General features: G+C 35.6%; 1 protein-coding gene across 2 annotated transcripts in view; it reads right to left on the reverse strand.

Moving 5' to 3' along the window:
• The window catches only part of LOC106171119 (ankyrin repeat and MYND domain-containing protein 2), a 65,213-nt gene that overhangs the window by 28,547 nt on the left and 8,741 nt on the right, over positions 1-27,925 (reverse strand). For both annotated transcript variants that reach the window (XM_087016483.1, XM_087016484.1), the window contains exons 2-7: positions 20,107-20,171; positions 19,059-19,197; positions 16,271-16,369; positions 11,103-11,177; positions 9,953-10,038; positions 3,427-3,635 (exon numbers count right to left, since the gene is read on the reverse strand). In XM_087016483.1, the coding sequence (XP_086872609.1) occupies positions 3,427-3,635; positions 9,953-10,038; positions 11,103-11,177; positions 16,271-16,369; positions 19,059-19,197; positions 20,107-20,171 (673 nt within the window). The remainder of the gene's footprint in view (positions 1-3,426; positions 3,636-9,952; positions 10,039-11,102; positions 11,178-16,270; positions 16,370-19,058; positions 19,198-20,106; positions 20,172-27,925) is intronic.

The raw sequence follows: 27,925 nt of genomic DNA on the forward strand, positions 1-27,925 counted from the left end.
ACTTAAGGTTCAAACAGACAACAATTCGTAATTTATATCTATTTCCTTCACCTATGATCATTTTCATGATGTGCTTCACAAGTGAGACGTATTTCCAAAGAAAATTCAATCGCGTCAAAGAATACCAACTTGTACTCAAACTGAATTCAGTACCTTTCAATTACTTTTAAGTATTTAATTTAAAAATCATGTCATATTAAAACATATTGAAAAAAGGCAATTTCCAGAGCCTACCTGTGCCGATAGACATATCTTGTTGGCACTCTTCCGATTTTCTTACATATATACACTCGCTATGCACAAGCCACGGTGCATATTGAAAACCCCACTGATACAACCCAAACGTAAAATAAGCATTTAATTGCCATAATTTTCACAAAACAGATGCATTTACAATTTGACGTGAGAATTGAGCAAACACATAAATGAGAGACTGGTCTTATCTGGTCTGCTCCAGCATACCTAGCACAAACCACATGTTAATGAAGACGGTCCTATTGTGGGGGAGGGGGGTCACAGGAATGGAGTTCTTCACGGATTACACTAAATAATATCAACGTTTCATGCATCTGGGGAAATAAAAAGTGACTCACAGGTAACATAAATACCTAGTGGGACTCTCTGTGAAGCTCCGCTTTTCACCGCCATATAAGTTACTGTATTTTCTTACAAGGAGATAAGGAAGACATCATTTTTATTGTTGACAAATCAGTTATCCATGTAGCTGATCATGAATAGCTACACGTATTTGTCAGATTTTGACAGTGCATGGCATTTGGGGCCAAGATGTCTGGGCGGTCAATCCCACTGATCTTTCGGTTGGACAAATCAGTCAGCGAGGGCAAGTCTGCTAAATTAGCACAAATTGTATGCACTATTATTGTCATCGGGAACGAAAAAATGGCAGGTACATCTCGCTTCCAGATTAGATCTTCAATTAATTGTTTCTTCCTCATTGACCAGAGCTACTGAAAAGACAACAATTGACAAAGGGCCGAGGCATGCAGCATCCATTTCACTGGCTTGAAAATTTACCAAGTCTTGTCGACGATGTGGTCGAACAATTGGAACAAGAAAAAAATTCATGATTTTGATGTTTGGACTAAATGTTAAACTCTTTCACTTGTATATATCATCACTCTTAATCCTTGCAATTAATAGACAGTTAATGCTTCGTTACATGTAGTTTCCCAAATATATTATAATCCAACATAGTTATTTTTCTCAAAGAGGTAGGAGGAAGATATGACATCTGATGGCCTTTGTGTGGGAATAGAAGCTTCTGAACTTTATAAAGTGCATGTTGCTGTCTTGTCACAGAGAAGTATAGTGAAATACGCAATGAAGCTTATGTTTCATCACATATTCACTGTGGGGAATTGTGTGGCTAATAGGTTTCAATGAATTCATCATGTGTTGCCCATAATATTCCCGTGCACTTATTTCACACTTGGACAAACAAGGACAAAATGTCCGTTAGAACGACAACAAGGCAGTTGTTTCAACTCCTCAATAGCAAACATATAGTCTCCATTTGTAACAAATAGTGACACTGCACACTGTGCCCCTGCTGAACACATGGTCAACTTCTCTCCCTAAAACCACTGGAAGGCAGATTCCAGAATCATGGTATATACTACAGATGCCATCATGCTTGGCTTTCAAAAGCTTCTTGTTCAAAGAGTATATATACTTGTATAGTTGTGCTTGTAGTACCTGTTCTGCCACAGCTAGGAAGGGCACAACTTTGGATTGCATTTTAACTTTGGTATGAATTCTGCTACATCCCTGCTCATGAGATACTTGCATCACTTGGTCTACAGAAACTTGGGGCACTTTTTGTGTTTAATGCTTTCACAGGCTGCCTTAATGTATCCCAGCTTGCTCAAGTGGGAAAGACGACTGCATAACAAGCATAGGCAGCACATGTTAAATTCACTGTAACCTTCCTGTATGTATTAGCTTCACAATTCACCACAGCAAATATCTGAATAAGTAGAAGCTTTATGTGAGTATTTCACGCTTCTCTGTGACTGGATAGTAACAACTGTACTTTTATCAATGACAGGACAGTAACATGTACTTCTATCAAAGTTCAAAATAATTGGACTTGTGCAAAAACAGTGGACCTTTGTGGACATATTTGCCAAAAGCTAGAGTGTCCTGTGTAGAGGAACTGGGGCCCGTTTCAAGAAGCTGTCATTAGTTAGTGATCCGTCGTTAGCCTCTCGCTAGTTATGAGTGCCACTTCACAAAGCTATCGCTAATTCTCTCACTCTATACTGTGGCATTGTTACCATGGATATTTAACGACTGGTCAGACCACTCGCAAACTATAGAGTTTCATAGTACACATGGGTAATAAATGAAATAGAAAGGTTGCTTATTATCGTTTTCACTTGTCTTTGTATGCAATATGGCTGTAACTGCCATGCCTTTCTTGCCATGTCCGTGCTGCCAGACAGCAATGCAGGCCTCATAAACGGATTAAGTGTTTCCTAGCACAAGCCTCAGATTCCCGAGCGCAAACGCCAATATTAACGAGCCACACCTCAGATTCACAAGCACAACGTAAAGTCAACGAGCACAAACTTAGCGCTGCCAAGCACTAGCCGTTGATCCGCTTATCTACCCGTTCGGTATGTTCTGTATGAGCCGAAGGTTGTCGAGAATGCATTGCTGCTGTATTAATACACGGTATGGATAGTGGAATATACTAATACAGTAGTTTGAAATGTTTTGAGAATTTTTATATATTCTACGTTGAAAATATTGATAGATGGAAACAGATATTTCTCAGTCGGTGAAAATAGTAGATGAATCATTTTTTTTACGTCCTATTGCGTCCTATTTATCATTTGCGTAGTGTCATTATTTAGGCGCAGGAAAAGAGACAGAAAGGGTAGATAATATAACTCGTTTGCGCCCAGAAATCTCTGAAAGTTCCACAGTTATGTCTCTTGTATCTTCCACCATCTTGAAAATAGTCCTGAGATGATAAAAAGAACACGTATGTAAGCAGCCAGGGCCCCGGATGGAAGCTGGACAAATTGATAGTGCTTGGCAACGCTAAGTTTTTGCTCGCTGACTTTACGTTGTGCTTGTGAATCTGAGGTGCGGCTCATTAATATTGGCGTTTGTGCTCGGGAATCTGAGGCTCGTGCTCGGCAACAGCAATTATCATTTATGAGGCCTGAGCAATGGAGACTATGATGTTTGCATCAGAGGCAAAATCCATTAGAATATATTAAAACATATGAACGATGATTAAATTTACTATACTTGAAAATGATCAGCCAAAAAATGAAAGTCCAAAGAACAGTTTCATGTTTCATGCTTTTTCCACCTTCTGAGCACTTGCACTACTAGTCTAAAAATAAATATGCAATTGTATTCCAATTGGCATGCTTCACATTGTAGGTGTACCTTTTTATCCATGCAGACAAATTCTCCTGCTTGTCCTGCCAGAATTTGTGACACTGTTTGACAAGGAAGGACATGTAGTGAGACTTCATGGCACGGATGTCATTGGTTTCTTTGGACTTCATATTCTTCTCACAGATGAGATCTAAAACTTTGGTCACTTTTTCTGAGTTTTCTAACAGGCATTTGTTGTCTCTCAAATACAACGATATCTAAAATTCAAATAAAAACAATTTCATCAAAAGGAAACAATGAGCAATTTTCTTGCAATTGGCTAGTTATTGTTACCTGTATAATGATGGTTTGTAAACAGACAACAATACTATTAGAAATTAGAATGTTTGACTTTTTAATACCAAGAACAGGGCAGCAAAGCTGTCAAATGTACAGACAACAAGAGAGAAAAATAATGTAATCAAGCTTGAGCTGTGTTTCAATCATTCTGGTACCTTACAAAATAATTAGTAACACAGTTTTCCTTTTAGAGCGAGTGTAGTGGCAGTACACAAAATATTTTTTAATCCACTATAATACAATATTATATGATTAACAGCTTATAATCACCATCAAATTTAAATTATGCACTGCAGATAACATATATATTTAGAAAATGTGACTAGCAAAGGTCTTCTACCCATGGAATTTCAAATTTTAAACAAGAGATAACTGAACTACAATAAGCTTATTTCCATTCCCAACACTTTCTTTACATAATACATAATTTACATTCATTTTTATATGGTCAACTAAAAATTGTTAAGATGAGAAAAATATCAATAGAACAAATTTAAATGTCAAATTTGCTCTATTCCGAGATTCTTAATATAGTGAAGGATTGAAATTGCACTGTTATGAGTTGAGTTTATTTCCATTCTTCATATTTTATTACACAATAAAAGATTTACCATTAATTTTATATAGCCAACTTATAAAATTGTTTAGATGTGGAAAATGTAAAAAAAAAAAAAAAAAAAAAAAAAAAAAAAAAAAAAAAAAACAAGGCAGCAAAGCTGTCAAATGTACAGACAAAAAGCAGGAAATAACTATGCACAAAATAGGCTACTGTCAATTCTGATGCAAAAGTACATTGTGTTAAACTGCAAATTCGACATCAAATTTTAATTATGCTCAACAGGTAATACCAATGTAAGTAAAATGTGTAACAAGCATAAGGCTTCAGGCCCATGGGAGTTCAAGTTCACACTTTGAAAATGTATAACTTCCAGAAAAAGAAGCCAATTAGACTGCTTTTCCAACTCAGGCTGCATTTTAGTCCTGTATTTCTTTTTTGACAGTTTGACAATCATAAGTAACATGGTTTTCCCATAATGGTCTTCATGGCAGCAGCACCCAAAATTGTGTTTTCTTCTATTCTGATGCAATATTACATAATGGTAAACAGCAAAATGACCGTAAACTTTTAATAATAAAATACATGTATCATGGATTTTCAGAAAATGTGACTAGCATGGGTCTTCAAGCCCGTGGAACTTCAAAGTCACACCTTGAAAATGCCAATATGTGAAAAATTAAATTTTCACAAAAAAACTGTTTAACTGGCAGAAAGAATTACCAAACAGACTGCATTGCCTACTGAAGCTGTATTTTAGTCCCATGTTTCTTTCCTGTAAGTTTGAGAACAGTAAGTGACATGGTTTTTCTTAAATGGTCATCATGAGAGCAGTGCACAAAATGTTTTTTTTTTCAAATTTTGATGCAATATTACATAATGTTTAACAGCATAATGACCACTGAAACTAAGCAATTCACAGCTCTTTTAACCTCATTTGGATTAGTCCAGCATGTCACAGGTCCCACGCATGTGCGTGGCCACACCTTAGATTTAGTCCTATCTAGGGAGGATGATGCCCTAGTTAATAACTGTGTAGTGAGCCATCTAATTTCTGATCATCACATCATTCAAGCTGATCTTCAGTTTGGCAAACCCCATCCGAAAAAAGACAAAGTGTCATACAGAAAAATAAAAGACATTGACATCAGCGAACTCCATAACTTAGTGTCTACCAAAATTAAGGAACTGAACTTCTTGAACTGTGATCCGAATGAATGTGTCATGTACTACGACCAAATTTTGTCCCATTCATTGGACCAGTTGGCACCTTTGAAAGCAAAAACCCTGGTTCAGAGAGACCTTCAACCATGGATTAATGATGATATTCTTGCTGCAAAGAGGGATCGCAGACAGGCAGAAAATCTGTGGTGAAGAAGCAAATTAACCATTCACCACCAGCGCTACAAGGAGGAGTGTCACCGTGTTAACCAACTTATCAAAAAAGCTAAGGAAACTTATTATTCAGAGATGATAGACGCGTGTGACGGTGACCAAAAAGCATTGTTTACAACTGTTAATAGTCTTATGGGTAAGAATAAACGCGTAGCGCACCCACCCTCAACGTCTTTGAAAGACCTAGCTGACAGCATGGGATCTTTCTACATCGCAAAAATCAGTAAAATATATGGCGAACTTGAATCATTAGAAAAGACAGTTGCAACACCATTACATCCCCCCATCTCTTATCTTCTCCCGAAGCCTTCACTCTTACTTACTGCCTTTGAGGAAGCAACGGAAGACGAGGTGACAAAAATCATTTCTAGATCTAAGAAGACATCATGCCTCCTTGACCCTATGCCGACAACTCTGCTCTCCCAGATTCTCCCTGCAATCATTGGTCTCATAACTCACATTGTAAACATTTGCTTTAAAACCAGGAATTTTCCTGAATTGTTTAAGTCTGCAATTATCCGTCCACTACTGAAAAAGCCTAACCTAAATGCAGAACTCTTGCCAAATTATCGACCTGTATCTAACTTGTCATTTCTGTCTAAAGTGGTAGAGCGTGTGATCGCCACAAGATTGTTCAATCACTTAGATGCAAATAACTTGGTTGAGAAAATGCAGTCGGCATACAAGGTGAATCATAACACCGAGTAAGCACTCCTTAGAATTAAAAATGATTTGCTATGTGCGGTCGACAGTCACTCCGCTGTGTTACTTGTTCTCTTGGACCTATCGGCCGCATTTGATACTGTTGATCATCAGGTACTGCTGTCATTTTTGGAAGAAACTGTTGGGATAAAAGATACAGCACTAAATCTTTTCCGTTCTTACCTCACAGGCAGATCACAACAAGTATGCGTGGACGGAGTTCTCTCTGAATTAGCTCAACTTGTCTTTGGTGTTCCACAAGGCAGTGTGTTAGGACCACTCATATTTTGTATTTATACTTTACCGCTTGGTGCAATCCTTCGTTTTCATGAGATTGGTTATCACATTTATGCTGATGACACTCAGCTTTACACATCCTGCAATATAAGAAACCCTGAATCATCAATTACTAAAATAGCCAACTGTATTTCTGATATAAGGGGGTGGATGATCAGAAACAAACTCAAGATCAACGACGAGAAAACTGAATTCCTAGTAATATCTCAACCACACAATAAGAACATTGCCCGCAGTCTTAGCATGTCAAAAGGTGTCAGCGTGGTACAAGTCTCATCTCACGCCAAAAATCTGGGAGTTTATTTTGACAGTACATTGTCCATGAACAGGCAAATTTCCAACGTATCCAAAACATGTATGTTCAATATTAGAAACATTGGTTCCTTACGAAAACATTTAACCGACTCTTCTACAGCAACAGTTATACATGCCCTGCTTACATCGAGACTTGATTTCTGCAACTCCCTTCTTTATGGATCTTCAGAGGAACAAATCAAACGGCTACAGCGTGAACAGAATATATCTGCTCGCCTACTGACCCGCATTCCAAAAGACAACCACATTACTCCTGTTTTAATGATGTTGCACTGGCTCCCTGTCCGAGCACGCATTTTATTCAAACTTTTAACATTTGCACATGCAGCATTTTATAAACTTGCACCTTCTTATTTAAATGAGCTTGTTTCACACTACGTGCCATCAAGAAATCTCAGATCAGGTGATCACCTTCTTCTTAAGGTTTATAAGGCAAGATTACTATCATACGGTGATAAAGCTTTTAAATTTGCAGCACCAAAAGAATGGAATATTTTACCCATCAGTCTTAGACAAATTGTGGACCCTGGACATTTTAAAAAGGAACTAAAAACCCACCTTTTTAAACAATATTATCTTTAAATTCTTTAAAAAAAAAAACACTTCTTAAGAAAAACTGTTCTTAGTCATAGTTTTAAATTTCCCCTTTTTTTTATCCATTTTATATATCCTTTCATCTTATAACCATTAGCAATATTTTTCTTTTAATTTGAATTTTATAATTTTTGTAAAGTCTACTGAACACATGTTGGATTTTAGACTATAAATAAATATTATTATTATTATTATTATCAATTTTTAACAACAAAATATTAGTATCATGGACATTCAGAAAATGTGATTAGCAAAGGTCTTCAGGCCCATGGAACTTCAAAGTCACAACTTGAAATGCCAAAATGTAAACAAGACAGACACTGTTCTGAATTTTTTTTCCATTTTTAACAATTGTTGACATAAAACAAAATTAACAGTTAACTGCTATTTTTATATGATCAACTAAGAAAATTGATGAGATGGAGAAAATATCAATAGAGCAGTATTAAATGTCCAATTTCTTCCATTCTGAGATTCTGAACATAGTGAATGATTGAATTTGACAAACTGCAATGATATGAGTTTATGTCCATTTTTGAAACTTTAATACACAATACACGATAACAAGTTTACCATCATTTTTACAAAATCAACTAACAATGTTGTAAAGATGCAGGAGATGTCAAACAAACACTTTAACATCTTATTAATTAAAAAATGAAACTGTTAACCCCATAGGATCCAGTTAATGCTGACCCGTAAAGTTCTGCTGTGCCCAATTAATTCTGTGAGCTAACCTTGAAAAGCCGTGTCACTTCAGTAAATTGGCCATAATTTATTTGTTTGCCTTTATTACCCATAAAAAGTATACATTTTCAAAAAGCCAATATTTCAAGCTAAATGATAATAGAATTAAATTTAAATTCAACATGCAGTATCAAGAGTTATGGCCAGTTAAAAACTACATTTTGATTTGGTAATGGGTGAAATAAAACAAAGCTGATTTATCTTATGCACATCAATTTTTTATTTCTCCATACATTTTTCAATTTTTAATAATAAAACTAGAGGATCAGAGAGGCGATACCGCCTCTGGATATTGTACCACCAGCTGGAGTAAGCGCATTCGTATGCCCCCCCCCCCAAAAAAAAAAAAAAAAAAAAAAAAAAAAAAAAAAAAAACTGAACAACACCACCAGTCTTGTGTTTGACAAGCTCTATAAAATGCAATAAACAAGAGTTCTCAAAATATGCAACAAGAAAAAAAAAAACGAAAAAACATAACAGTTAAAATGGTTAAATCAAGGAGATGTTCAAATTGACCTGTATTTTCCTAACACTGATCACTCCTGTGATTTTCAAGACAATAGGCCTATTGGTTTTCCTTGAAATGCATTATCAGTATTGCATATACCGGTATGCTGACAAAAGAGAAAACCTAGGGACAACACTGGGCAGATCTCTGCTAGTTTTGAAGATATGAAGGGCAAGAAAATATGCAGAGTTCAGTTTGTGGTAAAAAAGTAGGTCAAAGGTCAATTTCAAGGTCACAGCATATGACTTCCTGTATAAGTTCAATAGTAGCTATGGGCATTTCTTTGCCAATGTTGGAGATATGAAGGCCAGAAAACATGCAAAGTGCAGTTCATCATAAATAGTAGGTCAAAGGTCAATTTCAAGGTCACAGTAAGATTGTCAGTATATGACTTCCTATTCAAGTTCAATAGTAACTTTGGACCTATCTCTGCCAGTTTTCGAGATATAAGGGATAGAAAATTTGCAAAGTTCAGTTCGTGTTGAAAAGTAGGTCAAAGGTCAATTTAAAGGTCACAGTAAGATTACTTGTATATGTTTTATAAAAATGGCCCCTTCATGCTGGTTTTCGAACTTTACCTATGTATCATGAATATTCATCAGTTCTGTAAGTTTTAAGCCAAAGGGTAAAACAGTTTTTCACTTATCATGTTATCGGTGTTGCATATATGCCGAAAAAAAGTTAAAAAAAACAGCATAACTTTCATAAAAATGGCCTGATCATGCCGATTTTCGAACTTGACCTGCCTATTAGTATTATGAATATTTATCAGTTCTGTAAGTTTCAAGCTAAAAGGGTTTTTCACTTATCGTGTTATCGGTGAAAGTGCACGGCGACAGCGACTACAGCAACGATGGCGACAACAGACGCAAGAGATGGCTATATGTACAGACACATCTGTGTCTGTACACAAAAAAAATGAACCAATCATGCTGATTTTCAAATTTGACCTGCATGTTATGAATATTCATCATTTCTGTAAATTTGAATACAAAAGCTAAAATGGTTTCCCACTTATCGTGTTATCACAATGGCAACAGCGACAACAGACATAGGTGACATTTTTATGTACAGACACATTTGTGTCTGTACATAAAAATGTCTTTTGTGGTGCTATTTACATGAACTGGGTGTAGATTTCCTGAGAGAAGCAGCTTGTGTAAACTGGGAACCAATTCGGATGGCAGTTTGGGCTCTGTTTCAAAACCTACAAATACAAGAGAAATGATAGAGGGGTAATCAGTAGTATAGCTAGTAATCATGGTGTTTTAGCCATCTGTAGTAAGCTCTCTGTAACCTACAGTTGTGATTAATTTAATGCTTTAATATTCCCAGTAATTAACTTTCAGAATATATCACTGCTTGTGCCACAGTACAACTGAGGACTAGACAACAAAGCTTGCAGATACTGAACACAAAAACACCCTTTACATAGCACAATATATAATATACAATAGATAATAGCATTACAAAATGTGTATAATTTTGTGGAAATAAAACATTTTTGAATTTTAACAAACAGCCACTCACAAAAATTTAAAGTAATAAATAAGATTTGGCAGATCTAGCATGAACAACAGATTTATATTGGGCAGTGGCAGCAGAGACAGGGATTCAAGAATTATAATATGTAGACATAATAATACATATAAAAGCAATTCTGTCTGTAAAACTGATCAGGAGTCAGGTAAATGGTGGCAAACATTGTTGCTTCATGTAAATGCAAAACTGTCATCTTTTTCAGTGCCTGTCACTGTTTTTCAACAATCTCATATGAATGAAAAATGTAGTTACTGATCGTCTCAGCCAGATGAACTTTAATGCAACACCAGAGAACTTTTATGCAACAACAGAGAACGTTAATGCAAACATCTAAGATATCAAAAATGGCACTTGCACTATTTAAACATTTTTGATAGAACCAATCCCCAGTCCCACTTTGCTACATTACCTTTTGGCACTTCTCTTGGTAGATAGAAGCATTATTGTGGAAGACCTGAACCCATCCCTAGTCCCACTTTGCTACATTACCTTTTGGCACTTCTCTTGGTAGATAGAAGCATTATTGTGGAAGACCTGAAACCATCCCTAGTCCCACTTTGCTACAATACATTTTGGCACTTCTCCTGGTAGATAGAAGCATTATTGTGAAGGACCTGAACCCATCCCCAGTCCCACTTTGCTACATTACCTTTTGGTACTTCTCTTGGTAGATAGAAGCATTATTGTGAAGGACCTGAACCCATCCCCAGTCCCACTTTGCTACATTACCTTTTGGCACAGTGTAATATTCCAGAACATCTCTGCTGAAGTAATTGTTGATAATGGAAACACACTGGTGCTGGCCTGCAATAACAATGCTGGAGTCAAAATGGGGAGCTAAAGACACTTCAAACATACAACAAGGCAGCAAAAATGTCAAATGTAGGGAGAAAAAGCAGAGAATAATGAAGTACAAAATACTGATGCAATAATACATTATGCTTAACAGCAAAGCCAAAAACAAATTTAATTATGCACAACAGGTAATAGGGCTGTAAGTAAAATGTGTAACTAGCAGAAAGCTTCATGAAAGTTCAAGTTCACACTTAGAAAATGCCAGAATGAGAAAAATTCAAGAAAAAATGACAATCCAATATAGCTGGTTTTCCAATTTGAGCTGTACTTCAACTCTAAGAAACATTCTTGTAAGTTACAAAATAGTTAGTAACACAGTTTCTCTTTTATAACCTTTGTGGTGGTAGTACACAAAATCTTTTTTTTTTGTCAATTTGGTGCAATATTACATAATGATTAACAGCATAATCACCAAATTTTAAATTTCTACTATACTTAACAAGGGTATTTAGAAAAATTTACCATTTGGTTTCATGGTCGTGGGAGTCCCACTTTGGAAATGCCAATATGTGACAAATAAAAAATTCATTAAGAACTGCATTGCTTCCAGGAGGGAATACAATCAGACTGGTTTTCCAGCTGCATTTCAGTCCTATGAATCTTTTCAGTAATTTTGAGAATCTTGGTTTTCCTTCAATTCTGATTCAATATTACATAATGCCTAACAGCATAATGACCATCAATTTTTGATAATAGAATAAAAGTATCATGGACATTCAGAAATGTGACTAGCAAAGGTTTTCTATCCCATGGAAGTTCAAAGTCACACCTAGAAAATGCCATTATGTGAAAATTAAAATTTCACAAAAAAAAATGTAACTTTCAGAAATATAAACCAATCAGACTAGATGTATGAGTGTCAAGCAAAATTTTTACTGAATTTATATGGCAAATTAGCTAAGCATAAGGTGTACTACATAAAGTTTTCTAAAATGTCTGAGTATTTCATGAAATCATATATGTTCTCTATTAATCTGTGTCAATTACATATAATAAATATCAACCTTAGATGCTAACATTTGTAACAAACACAAACCAAACAGATTCCAAAAAACAATGATGCCAGATTTGTAAACATTCATAACTACTACTGTTACTATGACACAAAACATTGCCAGGATTAGAAAATATGAATTAAAATTTATCATACAGAAAAAAACAAGGCAGCAAAGCTGTCAAATGTACAGACAAAAACCAGAAAATAAAAATGCAGGAAATAGGATACTGTCAATTCTGATGAACTAATGTATTATGCTTACTGTAACTGCATAGCCAACATCAAATTCTTATTCTGCATAACATTGGATTAGGATGAAAGTAAAATGTGTATCAAGCATTAGACTAAGTTCCCATACCTAGATCAATCTAACAGGATCAATCCAACTCCAAGGGGTTTCTCACTAAATTGCTTTCAGTTTGAGAGTCTCAGGATTCTGGCATGCCAGTTTCAGTAGGCGTGACAGACAACTAAGCCACTTACATTGATTGCAATTTAGCGAGAATTCCCATGGAGATAGATCGATCCACAGTTAGCGTGATAGGGTCTGGAAATAGTCCCTGAGGTGTCAGGCTGATAATTAAGAGTTAAACTATGGAAATGCCAGAATGAGGTACAGTGAAAATTACACACAAAAAAAAAAATTGCTTAAACTCATTAAAAAAAAATATATATATATATTATTATTATTAATTTTTTTTTTTTTTTTTTTTTTTTTTTTGCTGTATGTCAATGCTAAGAATCATTCTTGTAACTTAACAAAATACAGAAAATGTTACAAAGTAAGAGTACAGGGCTCCTGGCAGATGGGAGTGATAAGTCACAACTTGAAAATGCCAGTATAGCACTCTATAAACCTGCATTGCCTCCAAAACAGAAAACAATCACACTGGTTTTCAAACACAAGCTGCGCACTTCTGTCTTATGAAACTTTTCACTAAGTTTCAGTATCGTAAGTAACATGGTTTTCCCTTAATCGCTATCCTGGCAGCAGTGTCCAAAATAGGGTTTTCTTCAACTTTCATGCAATAAAACATAATACTTAACAGCATAATGACCATCAAATTTTTTATAAAAAAATTAAAGTATCATGAATATTCAGAAAATGTGATTTGGGAAGGTCTTCAAGGCCATGGAAGTTCAGAGTCACACTTTCAAAATGCCAAAATGTAAACAAGAGATAACTGTACTGAAATGATTTTCTTTCCATTTTCAACACCTTTTTTAAAACAAAATGATCAATAAACTGTCATTTTTAAATGTTCAACTAGGAAAATTGTTGACATAGGAAAAATATCAATAGAACAATTTTCAATGTCCAATTTGCTCCATTTGCAGATGCTGAACATAGTGAATGATTAAATCTGACAAACTGCAATGATGAGTTCCTTTCCATTTATGATACTTTATTACACAATGCACAATATTATAACAGGTTTACCGTCATTTTTATATAATCAACAAACAATATTGTTAAGAAGCAGAAAATGTCAAAACAACACTTTTACATATCTTATTAGTTCCATAATGAGACTGTTAACATGCCTAAGAATTAAATCTGAAGAAATAACAATTATATACAAAAATACAGAAAATGCACAGCACTTCTGGTGGATGGGAGTATAAAATCACATCTTGAAGATGCTAGTGTTTGAAAAATGATTTTAAAAAAATTTTTAATAAAACGTAAAAAATTCCAATAAAGCTGCTATTCAAACTTTTAATCTAGCTGTATTAACTTGATATTAATAACCCCACCAAGTTTGAGAAAAATAAAGCACTGTTATGCATCTATAGCATGTTGGCATAACACATTCTTTTTGTTGTAAATTATTTGCAATGTTAAACACCATTTATCTGCACAATTATCACCAAATCCTAATTTTGTGACACAGTTAAGAGAGCTAAACCTATGGGACTTTACAGGGAAATCTCAAGGAGTGTTTTATGTAATCTCATTGAATGGCCAATTGAAAATTAATGAGTAGGCAAGTAACTTTATAGACCTTAATTTAATTAGTGATCACCCAAGGGACAATTTTAAAGACTGCTATCCATACAGTACCGTCATATAGCACAAAGGTGTTGCATACATGCTGAAAAAAGTGAAAAAACAGCATTACTTCCCTAAAAATGACCCGATCATGCTGATTTTCAAACTTAACCTGCGTATTATGTATATTCATTAGTTCTGCAAGTTTCAAACCAAAAGGTTAAATGGTTTTCCACTTATCATGTTATCAGTGTTGCATATATGCTGAAAAAAGTGAAAAACAGCATAACTTCCCTAAAAATGACCTAATCATACTGATTTTCAAACTTGACCTGCGTATTATGAATATTCATCAGTTCTGTAAGTTTGAAACCAAAAGGTAAAATGGTTTTCCACTTATCGTGTTATCGGTGCTGCATATATGCTGAAAAAAGTGAAAAAACAGCATAACTACCCTAAAAATGACCCGATCATGCTGATTTTCGAACTTGACCTGCGTAATATGAATATTCATTAGTTCTGCAAGTTTCAAGCCAAAAGGTAAAATGATTTTTCACTTATCATGTTATCAGTGTTGCATATATGGTGAAAAAAGTGAAAAACAGCATAATTTCCCTAAAAATGACCTGATCATGCTGATTTTCAAACTTGACCTGCATATTATGAATATTCATCAGTTTTGTAAGTTTCAAGGGAAAAAGTAAAATGGTTTTCCACTTATCGTGTTATCGGTGCTGCATATATGCTGAAACAAGACAGCACTGTTCTGCAATGGGTTTACTTCCATTTTTAAAACACTTTTTAAACATAAAACAAAATAAACAGTTTTCTACCATTTGTATATGATCAACTAAGAAAATTGATGAGATGGGAAAAATATCAATAGAACAGTGTTAAATGTTCAATTTCCTCCATTCTGAGATAATGAATATAGTAGATGATTGAATCTGACAAACTGCAATGATATTTGTTCATTTCCATTTTTGACACTTTATAACATAATACACAATAACAAGTTTACCATCATTTTTACATAATCAACTAACAATGTTATAAAGATGCAGGAAATGTCAAACAAACACTTTTACGTATCTTATTAGTTCACTAATGAGACTGTTAACTTGCCTAACAATTGAATCTGAGGAAATAAGAAAAAACAGCATAACTTCTAAAAGAATGGCCCGATTATGCTGATTTTGGAACTCAACCTGCGTTTTAGTTAGTTTGACTACTCCTGTGAGTATAATGACAATTGGCCTATCTGTTTTTCTTATATTGTGTTATTAGCGTTGCATATATGTTGAAAGAAGTGAAAAACAGCATAACTTCCCTAAAAATGGCCCAATCATGCTGATTTTCGAACTTTACCTGTGTATTATGAATATTCATCAGTTCTGTAAGTTTCAAGCCAAAAGGTAAAATGGTTTTCCATTTATGGTGTTATCGGTGCTGCATATATGCTGAAAAAAGAGAAAAAATAGCCTAAATTCACTAAAAATGACCCAATCACGCTGATTTTCGAACTTGACCTGCGTACTATAAATATTCATCAGATCTGTAAGTTTAAAGCCAAAAAGTAAAATGGTTTTCCACTTATCGTGTTATCGGTGCTGTATATATGCTGAAAAAAGTGAAAAAACAGCATAAATTCCCTATAAGTGACCCAATCATGCTGATTTTCGAACTTGACCTGCGTATTATGAATATTCATCAGTTCTGTAAGTTTCAAGCCAAAAGGTAAAATGGTTTTCCACTTAACATGTTATCGGTGCTGCATATATGCTGAAAAAAGTGAAAAAACAGCATAAATTCCCTATAAGTGACAGGATCATGCTGATTTTCGAACTTGACCTGCGTATTATGAATATTCTTCAGTTCTGTAAGTTTCAAGCCAAAAGAAAAAACAGTTTTCCACTTATCGTGTTATCGGTAAAAGTGCACGGCGACGGCGACGACGGCGACGGCGACGGCGACGGCGACGACAGACGCAGATGATGGCTATATGTACAGACACATCTGTGTCTGTACATAAAAAGTAAAAATCAATTTCACCTGTGAAAGCTGCCATCTGCGAAGCATTTCTCCCAACAGAATTTATGTAGTCAGTTCTAGCACCAGCATCCAGCATAAGTTTGACAACCTCTGTGTTACCTGTGAAGACAAAACTGCTCTATGATACTACACATAGCAAGTTATGAAACAGACGCTGACATTTAAGATCAAAGTATTTTCTTTTGATGCATTACTTCACAAAAGACTGAAGTGATTTTGCAATAAGATGTTATCAGATTAATCACAGGGAGATGTTTTCATTAAATTTAATCAGCTACAGCTGTCAAATGCATAGACACCTAAATCAAAGACTGAGCAAATAATATACTGAACCAAAATATAAAAGCACGAATCAAAAGTGGTGAGTAAAAATATGATTACAAGAAATGTAATTTCTCAAATTTCAAATTTCAATCTCAAATTTGTGTCACTTGTGTATTGTTTTGGTTTGTATTGCTGAAACCAACTGGTTCAGTTTCATTCAGCCACACCCAGTGAGTATGTGTCAGAGTTGAGTGTTTCCACCCAGGACAGTAGCAGGGCATGACAGAGGTGTTGGTCAAATTTGTAACAATAAATAACGCCTTAAGTGCACTGCTCTGTGTGAGGCCAATGAAGAACACACCCAAAAGCGATTCTGGCAGCCAGAAACTAGTGTCGTTTTTGGAAAACGATCCTGGTACTCAGAATGGGAGTGGATAGAGGGAGAGATGGGCGGCGATTAGTGTCTACCCCGGCCAGGTAACCTTCACTGTGGAAGCCGGGCTTAGTGTAACCGTTGCTCCTTTTCGTGCGCTGAAGCTGAGATGACAGACGATCGGTGTCTATGGCTCACGTACAGGTAGCCTTCATCGGTGATTAGCGTCTTCCACGACCAGGGCCTCGTAACTCAAAGGCATCACGCATTGCGAATAGTGATATCACATAGAGTCTACAATGTATTATATGGGGCGAGTATGGGCGAGTTATGGAATCGAGACGCTTGTGCTTGGTCGCAATGTTTTTGAGTTATGGGGCCCAGGTTCATTGCTTTTACCGTTAAAGTCGGGCTGAGCTTTACGTGCGAGTGCTTCCTCACCTCACCGTGCGCTGGTCAGTGTTTTCGACGCATACGTAGCCTTTATGCAGAAGCCGGCCTCAGCATTACGGCCTCTCTCCCCCGTGCAGCGAGGCCACTACAACTGCAGATCGGTATGTACAGCGCACAGATAGCCTTCACCACGGCAGCTGAACTGTGTATTATGGTTTCTCTCCCCGATGGGCGATTTTAAGGTGTACGAAATCCACGAAAATCATGATTGCGCAAAAATTGATTACTGGTAGAAATTCATGGTCCATAAAAAACTCCAGACTGCCGATTTTAAGATCGTTCGAAATTTAAGAGCCATTCTAAATTCATGGCACATTACCGTAAACCTCCGTGAACTTAGAATTTGGCCCCCCTGTGCTCTTCATGCTATTACTAATTGATTTCCAAATGACTATTATGCCCAAAATTAATGCTTAGTTATTAAGGAATATAAACTGTTATTATTGGTCATATATTGTTGATAACAAAATAAAAATAATTCACTTTTACTTTTTTCTTTGTGTTTTTATATTTTGCTTCAGTAATATCATGTAATATCATGAAACATGTTTTAACACTGTCTTATTTAATTATACATAGATGGTCAGAGAGCCAATGTCACCCCTCGGTATGTATCACAAGTTGAATTAGGCACATGAAAGGGGTAATAACAAATATAAATAGGTAAAGAGCAATGGCTTTTTCAATATTGGCATTCAATGGCTGACATCCCCATGAAAATGTACATATTGACCAGTTTAAAGCAATGAATGGTTTACATCAATGGAGAGATGTATGACAATAGTAAAATGCAATCCCTAAACTATCAACAGGGTAAAAAAAATACAATTTTAAAAATAACGGACAAGGGGATTTCAAAATATCAACTTGTGCCAATTTTCTCCAGTGGAAATTATTAAAAGATGCCCTTTTTTTTATCCCAACCTACCAAACAAAGACCACAAGCAAATGTAAACAAATTTATGTCTTATGATAATTATAAAAATGATTAATTTTGATGTTTTTACATTTATAGGCTCTCTAAATAACATAGTATACAATGTATGCAGATTACTGCATGGCTATAATCTTATTAAGTGTGTAGTATCAAATAGGCAGTGTCCAGTTTATAATGTAAAAATTGCAATTACACTTATCTTGACCCTCTCCTCTATCTGGAAGTATGTTTCTTTACCGGAGAACAATTATCCACTTACTTTTCAGTTAAGTTAATATAACAAAATGGAAATGCACTCATAAATAGATTATTATTCACCACCAGAAAGTGACTTTGGAAGTAATGATTTATGAGGAACAAGGATAAAAGCTCTAAGGTAGGAGTTTTGGAAATTTCGACATACCCAGGAGTCAGAGAACATAATTTTGAAATTTTCATCGGATTCACACAATTTAAATTACTAATTAATTTTAAAGTGAAGATATTTTCAAGTCTTTACTGTGATTTCAGAAAAAAAATGGACCAATCAAGCTGATTTGAACTCCACCTGTATTTTATGAATATTCATCAGTACTGTAAGTTTGAAGACAAAAGGTAAAATGGTTTTCTAGTTATTGAGTTTTCTGTAGAAGTGCACAACGAAGAAGACAGCTGACAGACACAGGAGATGGCTAGATTTATACAGACACAATGGGTCTGTACATAAATTAAGATGCCACAGTACAGATAATGGATAGTTGAAAATACCTTTCCTTCCTTACCTGACAGTGCAGCAAACATGAGAGCAGTATAGCCATACTCATGCTCGTGAGAGTTGACATTAGCCCCATGTGCCAGCAGGAGTTCACATACAGCCTTTTTGCCCTTGTAGGCTGCATGCTGCAGAGGGGTCATGCCATGCTGTTTAAAAACAAACAAATAATAAGAATGCTGTAGTTAGAGAATAAAAGGTAAATAGATTTTTAACTGATAATGTTGCAATCTACTTGGGGACAATTTCCATTTTTTCTTTATTCATAATCCAGTACATAATTATGTACATTCTTTATATTCTTACAAAAAGAGGTGAGCTAATTTCCCACAATTTATGCATGTATGAGGCCATTCAGAATAGAAAAACCAAATATCAACTGGTCCAAGGCTTAAATATGGCGGACTGTACCTCTCACACGCCTCCCCATGTGTCATCTCTGCAGGGGCACAGTAATTAAATCTCGGCTCTATTCGACCAGATGCATGAGAAGGCGGGTGAGAGGCGGAGAGACTATTACAGGATTAAGCAGTTTTCCTTTCATGTAGGGTCTGCCATATTTGAGCCTTGGACCAGTTGATACTCAGATCCTCTATTCTGAATGGCCCCTATGATTTCAAAACCTTTAAATTCAAATTTTTTTTTAAGAAAATAGACTATTCAATTGTATGACAAGCCATTTAATTATAATTAAAAACAAAATTACAAAACTGGACCAACTGTAGCAGTTCAGTGCTAGAAATTTTCATGAATCCTGGAAAATGTTTTATTTGTACCATTAAGCACCAAAATGGAATGAATGATCTTTTGCAACAATTTAAATTGGTGTAAAATCACTAGTATAATTTAACTGGCATAACATTCTTTGATTGTGACAGGAGTAGCAACCTTGAAAATATGAATTTTATAATATACAGAAATAACATTTACCATTGTAAATCAACTATTCTTGATCACAAAATTTTACCAATATTCTTCAATTAACATTTTTATTAAAAGAGAAAATGGTTGTGTGAGGTTAAACCCCTGATAGTGCAGAGCCTGGTGGGCAAACGTACCGTGTCCATGCAGTCTACTCGCACATCTGGCTCATTCAGTAAATGCGTCACTTCGTCAACTTTTCCTGTTGAAAAAGAGTATGTCAGAAATTAAAACAAGGCAGCAACACTGTAAAATGTACAGACAAAAAGCAGAAAATAATAAAGCACAAAATAGGCTACTATCAATTCTGATATAATAATACATTACACTTAACAGCAAAGTCAACATCAAATTTTCACAAGGCAGCAAAGCTGTCAAATGAAGCAGAAAACTAGAGGATCAGAGAGGCGATACCGCCTCCGAATATTGTACCACCAGCTGGAGCAAGCGCATTCGTATAGACCCCCACATACACAAAATAAGGGACACAGCCACCAGTCTTTTGCTTGACAAGCTGTAAAAATGCAATCAAAAAGAATTTTCAAAATATGCAAAAAAAATATATATAACTTAAAATGGTACAATCAAAGTTAAGTTCATCAAAAGGTAGGTCAAAGGTCAATTTCACAGTAAGATTGCCAGTATATGACTTCCTATTCAAGTTCAATAGTAACTATGGACCTATCTCTGCCAGGTTAGGAGTTAAAAGAGAAAGAAATTAGCAGAGTTCAGTTCATGGTGAAAAGTTGGTCAAAGGTCAATTTTAAGGTCACATTAAGATTGCCAGTATATGACTTCCTATTCAACTTCAATAGTAACTATAGACCTATCTCATCCAGTTTTGGAGATAAAAGGGAAGCAAAATTTGTAAAGTTCAGTTCATGGTGAAAAGTAAGTCAAAGGTCAATTTTAAGGTCACATTAAGATTGCCAGTATATGGCTTCCTATTCAACTTCAATAGTAACTGTGGACCTATCTCTGCCAGTTTTGGAGATAAAAGGGAAGCAAAATTTGTAAAGTTCAGTTCATGGTGAAAAGTAGGTCAAAGGTCAATTTTAAGGTCACATTAAGATTACCAGTATATGACTCCCTATTCAACTTCACTAGTAACTTTGGACCTATCTCTGCCAGTTTGGGAGATAAAAGGGAAGCAAAATTTGCAAAGTTCAGTTCGTGATGAAAATTGGGTCAAAGGTCAATTTCAAGGTCACATATAGATTGCCAGTGTATGACTTCCTATTCTAGTTCAATAGTAACTATGGACCTATCTCTGCCAGTTTTGGATATGCAAGGGGATGCAAAATTTGCAAAGTTCAGTTCATGGTGAAAAGTAAGTCAAAGGTCAATTTCAAGGTCACATTTAGATTGCCAGTATGACTTCCTATTCAAGTTCAATAGTAACTATGGACCTATCTCTGCCAGTTTTGGAGATAAAAGGGCAGCAAAATTTGCAAAGTTCAGTTCGTGGTGAAAAGTAGGTCAAAGGTCAATTTCAAGGTCACATTTAGATTGCCAGTGTATGACTTCCTATTCAAGTTCAATAGTAACTATGGACCTATCACTGCCAGATTTGGAGATAAAAGGGCAGCAAAATTTGCAAAGTTCAGTTCATGGTGAAAAGTAGGTCAAAGGTCAATTTCAAGGTCACATTTAGATTGCCAGTGTATGACTTCCTATTCAAGTTCAATAATAACTATGGACCTATCTCTGCCAGATTTGGAGATAAAAGGGCAGCAAAATTTGCAAAGTTCAGTTCATGGTGAAAAGTAGGTCAAAGGTCAATTTCAAGGTCACATTTAGATTGCCAGTGTATGACTTCCTATTCAAGTTCAATAGTAACTATGGACCTATCTCTTCCAGATTTGGAGATAAAACGGCAGCAAAATTTGCAAAGTTCAGTTCATGGTGAAAAGTAGGTCAAAGGTCAATTTCAAGGTCACATTTAGATTGCCAGTGTATAACTTCCTATTCAACTTCAATAGTAACTATGGACCTATCTCTGCCAGTTTTGTCCAAATTTTATCCAGAATTGTGCAAAAGATGATAAAAGCATGAAATTTTCCACGATGAATGACCATTGGGTGTTTGCCAACCCCCCGAATCCAAAATAGATGAACACCCAATGGTCACTCATCCCGGAAAGTGTCATGCTTTTATCATCTATTGCACAATTCTGGATAAAATTTGGACTTAGCCACCTGACTATACCGAACTGCACATTTTGCTTTCAACACCAATATGTACTTTTTGATAGCGTAACTCGAAAACCGTTTGGAATACAAAAAAACGGAGACCACCTCCAGTGTTGGGCTTTACATGCTCTACAAAATGCAAAAAAGAATGGGTCTCTAGCATTAACGGCTCCCGAATTAGAGACAGTTTTCAGTTTCGGCATCTTATGGCCGCTACTCTCGTGAAAATGCACCGATTGACCCCAAATTCACGGAGATGAAAGATGACCCCAAGGGTAACACTTTCCAATAATATTATTGGTTAAGTCTGTCTGGTTTCTGAATAACAGCGCAAATTTTTTTTTTTTCGTAAAAAAATACATTTTTTTGAAAATTTTAGCCTGTTTGACCTTGAAAGAAAGGTCAAAGGTCAAATCCAAGGGCATATTTGAAATCTACACATATGACTTTTGGAAAGCCGTCTGTAGAAAATTTTCCCATAATTCCTTCCGTAGGGTAGATAATTAGCATTTAATTTTGCCATTTTTGGTCAAGGGTGTATTTCAATGAGTGCCACACCTAGACCCCAGCACCGACAAAGCCCAAATTTTACGTGGAACGAGTTGAGATTATAGGTGACCTAAATCCAAGAGATGGGTATGGCAGGCCTTACCGTCTAGGAGGAGAAGCGGTAACGGTGAGATGGCGCAGAGCCAGAGGAGCCGGCGGAACATGCGGGTCGGGACTAAAACCATGTGTACCGCCAGCGCCTACGCTGGTGGTACAATAAAGATGCAGAAAATTGGTCATTTTGTCAATTTTGTTGCAATTATAAATAGACTTATAATAGCAACACCAAATTTTAATCATGCACAACAGGTAACATGGTCATAAGATTACAGTTTCAGAACCACGGAAGTTCTAATTCACATAATGAAAATCCCAATATGTGAAAAATGATGACAGTGCATAAAATACTTTTACATAATATTTAAAGCTATAAACACCAATACTATTGCTTATGTGGAAAAACAAAACGTACAGAGCTTCAGGTGGATGGGAGTTAAAAGTCACATCATGGAAATGCCAGTGTTAAAAAAAAAAGAAAACAACAAAAATATTCCAATAAAGCTGCCATTCAAACTTTTAATCTAGCTGTATTAACATGATATGAATATCCCACCGAGTTTGAGGATAATAAGGATAATATTGGCAGTACACAAAATAGTTTTTTTTTTCTTTCTTTGCCTTATTTGCAATATAAAGTTGGTCAGGACACATTATTACCAGTAAAATGGTTTATATGCTGTCCAAATAATTGTACCATGTGGAAAAATGTTCCAAAATTAATAATTGTACTGTGCAGAATAATTGTACCACATGGAAAAATCTTTCAAATTTAACATTATACTGTACAGAAATTTGGTATTGCATGGAAAGGATAAGCAATTCCAATGTTTTGTGAAAAGAAAAAAAACATTGGTTTGAAAAAAAAATTTTTTTTCAAAATATATGCATTTTCTTTAACCCTGAACATAAGCAATGATCTAAACTGAGAGAAGCACATTTCATTTACTTTTGTATTTACATAATATCTAGTCAGCAACAACTTTGCATGATGTTACTAAAATAAACTGGCATATCTACTGATATTGTTGCGTTCTCAATCTCAGTAACTGTAATTGTTTTTGACATGGGAGTGATGCGTCGGTAGCACCTGCTGAATAGGTCAGAGGCGCAGATTTGGTTTTCTGCTAGGCGCAGATTTGGCTCCCAGCCAGATTTCTGCTGGGCGCAGATTTGGACTCTGTCCAGATTTCTGCTCTGCGGAGATTTGAGTGGTATCAAAATTTCCATCAATGGGGAACAGGGCGTGCTGCATACCCTTGAGCTGCTGTTGCATATATATAGGAGCGACATAGTGTTGAGGATAGTCAGGTAGTGTAGAGGAGCGGATTGGAAGAGTTAGTTTTAGAGTTATGCAGTTAGAGGTTTACAGCCTTAGTTTAGCCTGAAGTTTGTACAAGAAAACTTTCAGTCGTTTGAAGAAATAAAGAAGACTTATAACTGATAGATGATACGCAGTTTATTGCCAAATTTATGTACCATATGATATAGAAATTATTATGCAAACAAGGCAGCAAAGCTGTCAAATGTACAGACAAAAACAGAAAATAACAAGGCAGCAAAGCTGTCAAATGTACAGACAAAAAACAGAAAATAAAGATGCAAAATAGGTCATTTTGTCAATTTTGATGCAATAATAAACAATGCTTATAATAGCACTGTCAGTCAACACTGAATTCTAATCATGCACAACAGGTACCATGGTCAATAACAGGAGCGAACCCAGAGATATTTTCTGATAGTATTCCAAAGTATCTATGTTGATCCATCCCCCATTTTTATGGTCTTCCAACAGAAAAAAAATAGATACCAGTCAATATAAACTTAATAACCTGACCGTCTTCCGGAAGACCCAAAAGATGGTCTCAATCCACCCCTTCAATAAGATTACAGTTTCAAGACCATGAGAGTTCAAATTCACATGATGAAAGTCTCAATTTTTGAAAAATGATGACAGTGCATAAAATAATATTACATAATGTTTAAAGACATAAAAAAACAATACAACTGCTTATGTGGAAATACAGACAAGACAGCACTTTTCTGAAATGTTTTTTTTTTCCCATTTTTAACAATTTTTTAACATAAAACAAAATTAACAGTTTACTGCCATTTTTATATGATCAACTAAGAAAATTGATGAGATGGGAAAAATATCAATAGAACAGTGTTAAATGTCCAATTTCCTCCATTCTGAGATTCTGAACATAGTGAATGATTAAATCTGACAAACTGCAATGATATGAGTTTATTTCCATTTTTGACACTTTTTTACACAATACATGATAACAAGTTTACCATCATTTTTACTAAATCAACTAACAATGTTGTAAAGATGCAGGAAATGTCAAACAAACGCTTTTACGTATCTTATTAATATAATAATGAGACTGTTAACATGCCTAAGAAATGAATCTGAGGAAATGTGAAAAAACAGAATACCTTCTAAAATATTGGCACGATTATGCTGGTTTACGAACTCAACATGCATTTTAGCAAAACTGACCACTCCTATGACTTTCATGACAATTGGCCCATCTGTTTTTCTTATATTGTGTTTACAGTGTTGCATATATGCTGAAAAGTGTAAAAAACAGCATAACTACTAAAATAACAAGTTTACCATCATTTTTACATAATCAACTAACAATGTTGTAAAGATGCAGGAAATGTCAAACAAACACTTTTACGAATCTTATTAGTTAAATAATGAGACTGTTAACATGCCTAAGAATTGAATCTGAGGAAATGTGAAAAAACAGCATAACTTATAAAATAATGGCCCAATTATGCTAATTTTCAAACTCAACCTGCATTTTAGTAAGATTGACCACTCCTGTGAGTTTAATGACAATTGGCCTATCTGTTTTTCTTATATTGTGTTAACAGTGTTGCATATATGCTAAAAAGTGAAAAAACAGCATAACTACTAAAATAGTGGCCCGATCGTGCCGATTTTCGAACTTGACCTGCGTTTTAGTAAGATTGATTGCTCCTGTGAGTTTCATGACAACAGGCCTATCGGTTTTCCTTGAAATGTGTTAACAGTGTTGTATATATGCTGAAAAGTGAAAAAACAGCATAACTTCTACAATAATGGCTCGATCATGCTGATTTCCGAACTTGACCTGCGTTTTATGAATATTCATCAGCTCTGTAAATATAAAGCCAAAAAATAAAACTGTCTTCCACTTATCGTGTTAACGCTGAAAGTGCACGGCGCCGGCATTGGCGACGGCATCGGCGACGACGGCGACAACAGAGGCAGGTGATGGCAATATGTACAGACACATCTGTGTCTGTACATAAAAATGCAGAAAATGGTTCATTTTGTCAATTTTGATGCAATAAATCATGCCTATAATAGCACTGTCAATCAACACTGAATTTTAATCATGCACAACAGGTGACATCGTCAATAACAGGAGCGGATCCAGAGATATTTTCTGACAGTAATCCAAATTATCTTTGTTGATCCATCCTACATTTCTGATGGTCTTCCAACAGAAAAAACAGATACCCATCAATGTGAACTTTAAAATCTGAAAAACCTAGAAGACGGCCTCAATCCGCCCCTGCAATAAGATTACAGTTTCAGGACCACGAGAGTTCAAATTCACATAATGAAAATCCCAATATTTGAATAATGATGACAGTGCATAAAATAATATTGGGTCAAAACACGGTATTTGAAATGTCTCTGACGGGACATTTTAGAGACAATTTTAAAAATTACAGTTGGTAAATGATCCACATGGTTACTTTTAAATACATTTTTATTTAGCTAGACCATAAAGGATTATGTAAAACAAGCAGCTAATTTGTATTGAAATTAATGTGGGAATGACAATCACTTAAAGGTCTGTCTCTGACGGGACATTTTTGACCCCTGTATTTTTTTACTAAAACTCCAATGCAAAATTCTCTTTGAAATTTCATTTAATCAAGACTTTTGTGATTCATATTGCAAGGTACAAGTCTTGGGAAGCAATTAATGCACAAACAGGCCAGTTTTGTTTACTTTCCTTGGCAGCATGGGCTGTTAAGTGTAAAAAGTCACTGTCTCTGACGGGACATCTCTGACGGGACACTTTTGGGCACTATTGAAAAATCTTAGAAAAGAGGTTTAAAAAGCATTATTTTTGTATCTAATGAATCTTACTTGAGGGTTATTGCAAAATAGCATTTCTGTACATTAGAAAAATCACCAGATGCAATATGTTTAGAATATTAATTAATTATCATGACACAGCGATAAGGCACAGTATAATTTTCACGTAATCCACTGTCCATTACTCCTATTTCTCAATATCAATCAACATTTTCCATGATAGTTCACATGATAAATCCTGTTTTTCAATTAGTCTTAGAACACATATCTTTTCTGCACTTTAGAGATTTTTTCAACCAGTCACATTAACAGGTGATGGAAACAAGTAAAGTCCATGAGTGTCTATGCTAGGCATTGGAAGGACTTCCTTTGCATCTTTTATGGGAATCCATGCTTTGTTTTCTGTGGCAGGGTACACAAAGTTTCTTTTGCCAGAACCTTCAGTACGTAAGAAACTGACTTCCACTTCGCCATCTTCAGTGTCATGGGTGACCTAACCTAAGAATTTGTTTTACTCCTTTCCTGGCAGCAAACTCCGCAATGACAAAATCTCCCTGGTGAGACTGAGCTGTGCCTTGACCGACATTGTCATAGTGCAGATGTGCAGGCAAATCAAAGTCCCCAGTCATATGAATAAGTTTAGTATATTAAGAGGGTTGCTGGTACAAAGAATTGGTTGACACAAGAACATGTCCACGGGGCTAGGGCTGGGGCTGAAGCTGTTGGAAGTGTTGAATTCCTGGAACAGATGGACAGTTTTCCCAGCGACTATTGATGGGTGCGGTAGCTGCTATAATATCTGCTGCAGACAGGTACATTACGTTGACATTGGGGCATAATTCTTTGCCAGCCAAATAGAATTGATAAGGTGTATCTACAACCATTTTTCTCTGGAGCACTGCTCTCCAAACCTGATGTTTCATTTCCCCTACGATCCCATCCACTGGTTCTTTGCCATGGGCAGTGGTATAAAAAGTACCACTTCGCTTCCATACCAAAATCTGTTTCATGATAGTACCATGTTTAGACAGTAAAAACCAACTTTTG

The sequence above is a fragment of the Lingula anatina genome, chromosome 7 (assembly GCF_051362555.1).
Source record: "Lingula anatina isolate TDL-2025a chromosome 7, LinAna3.0, whole genome shotgun sequence".
NCBI lineage: Eukaryota > Metazoa > Brachiopoda > Lingulata > Lingulida > Lingulidae > Lingula > Lingula anatina.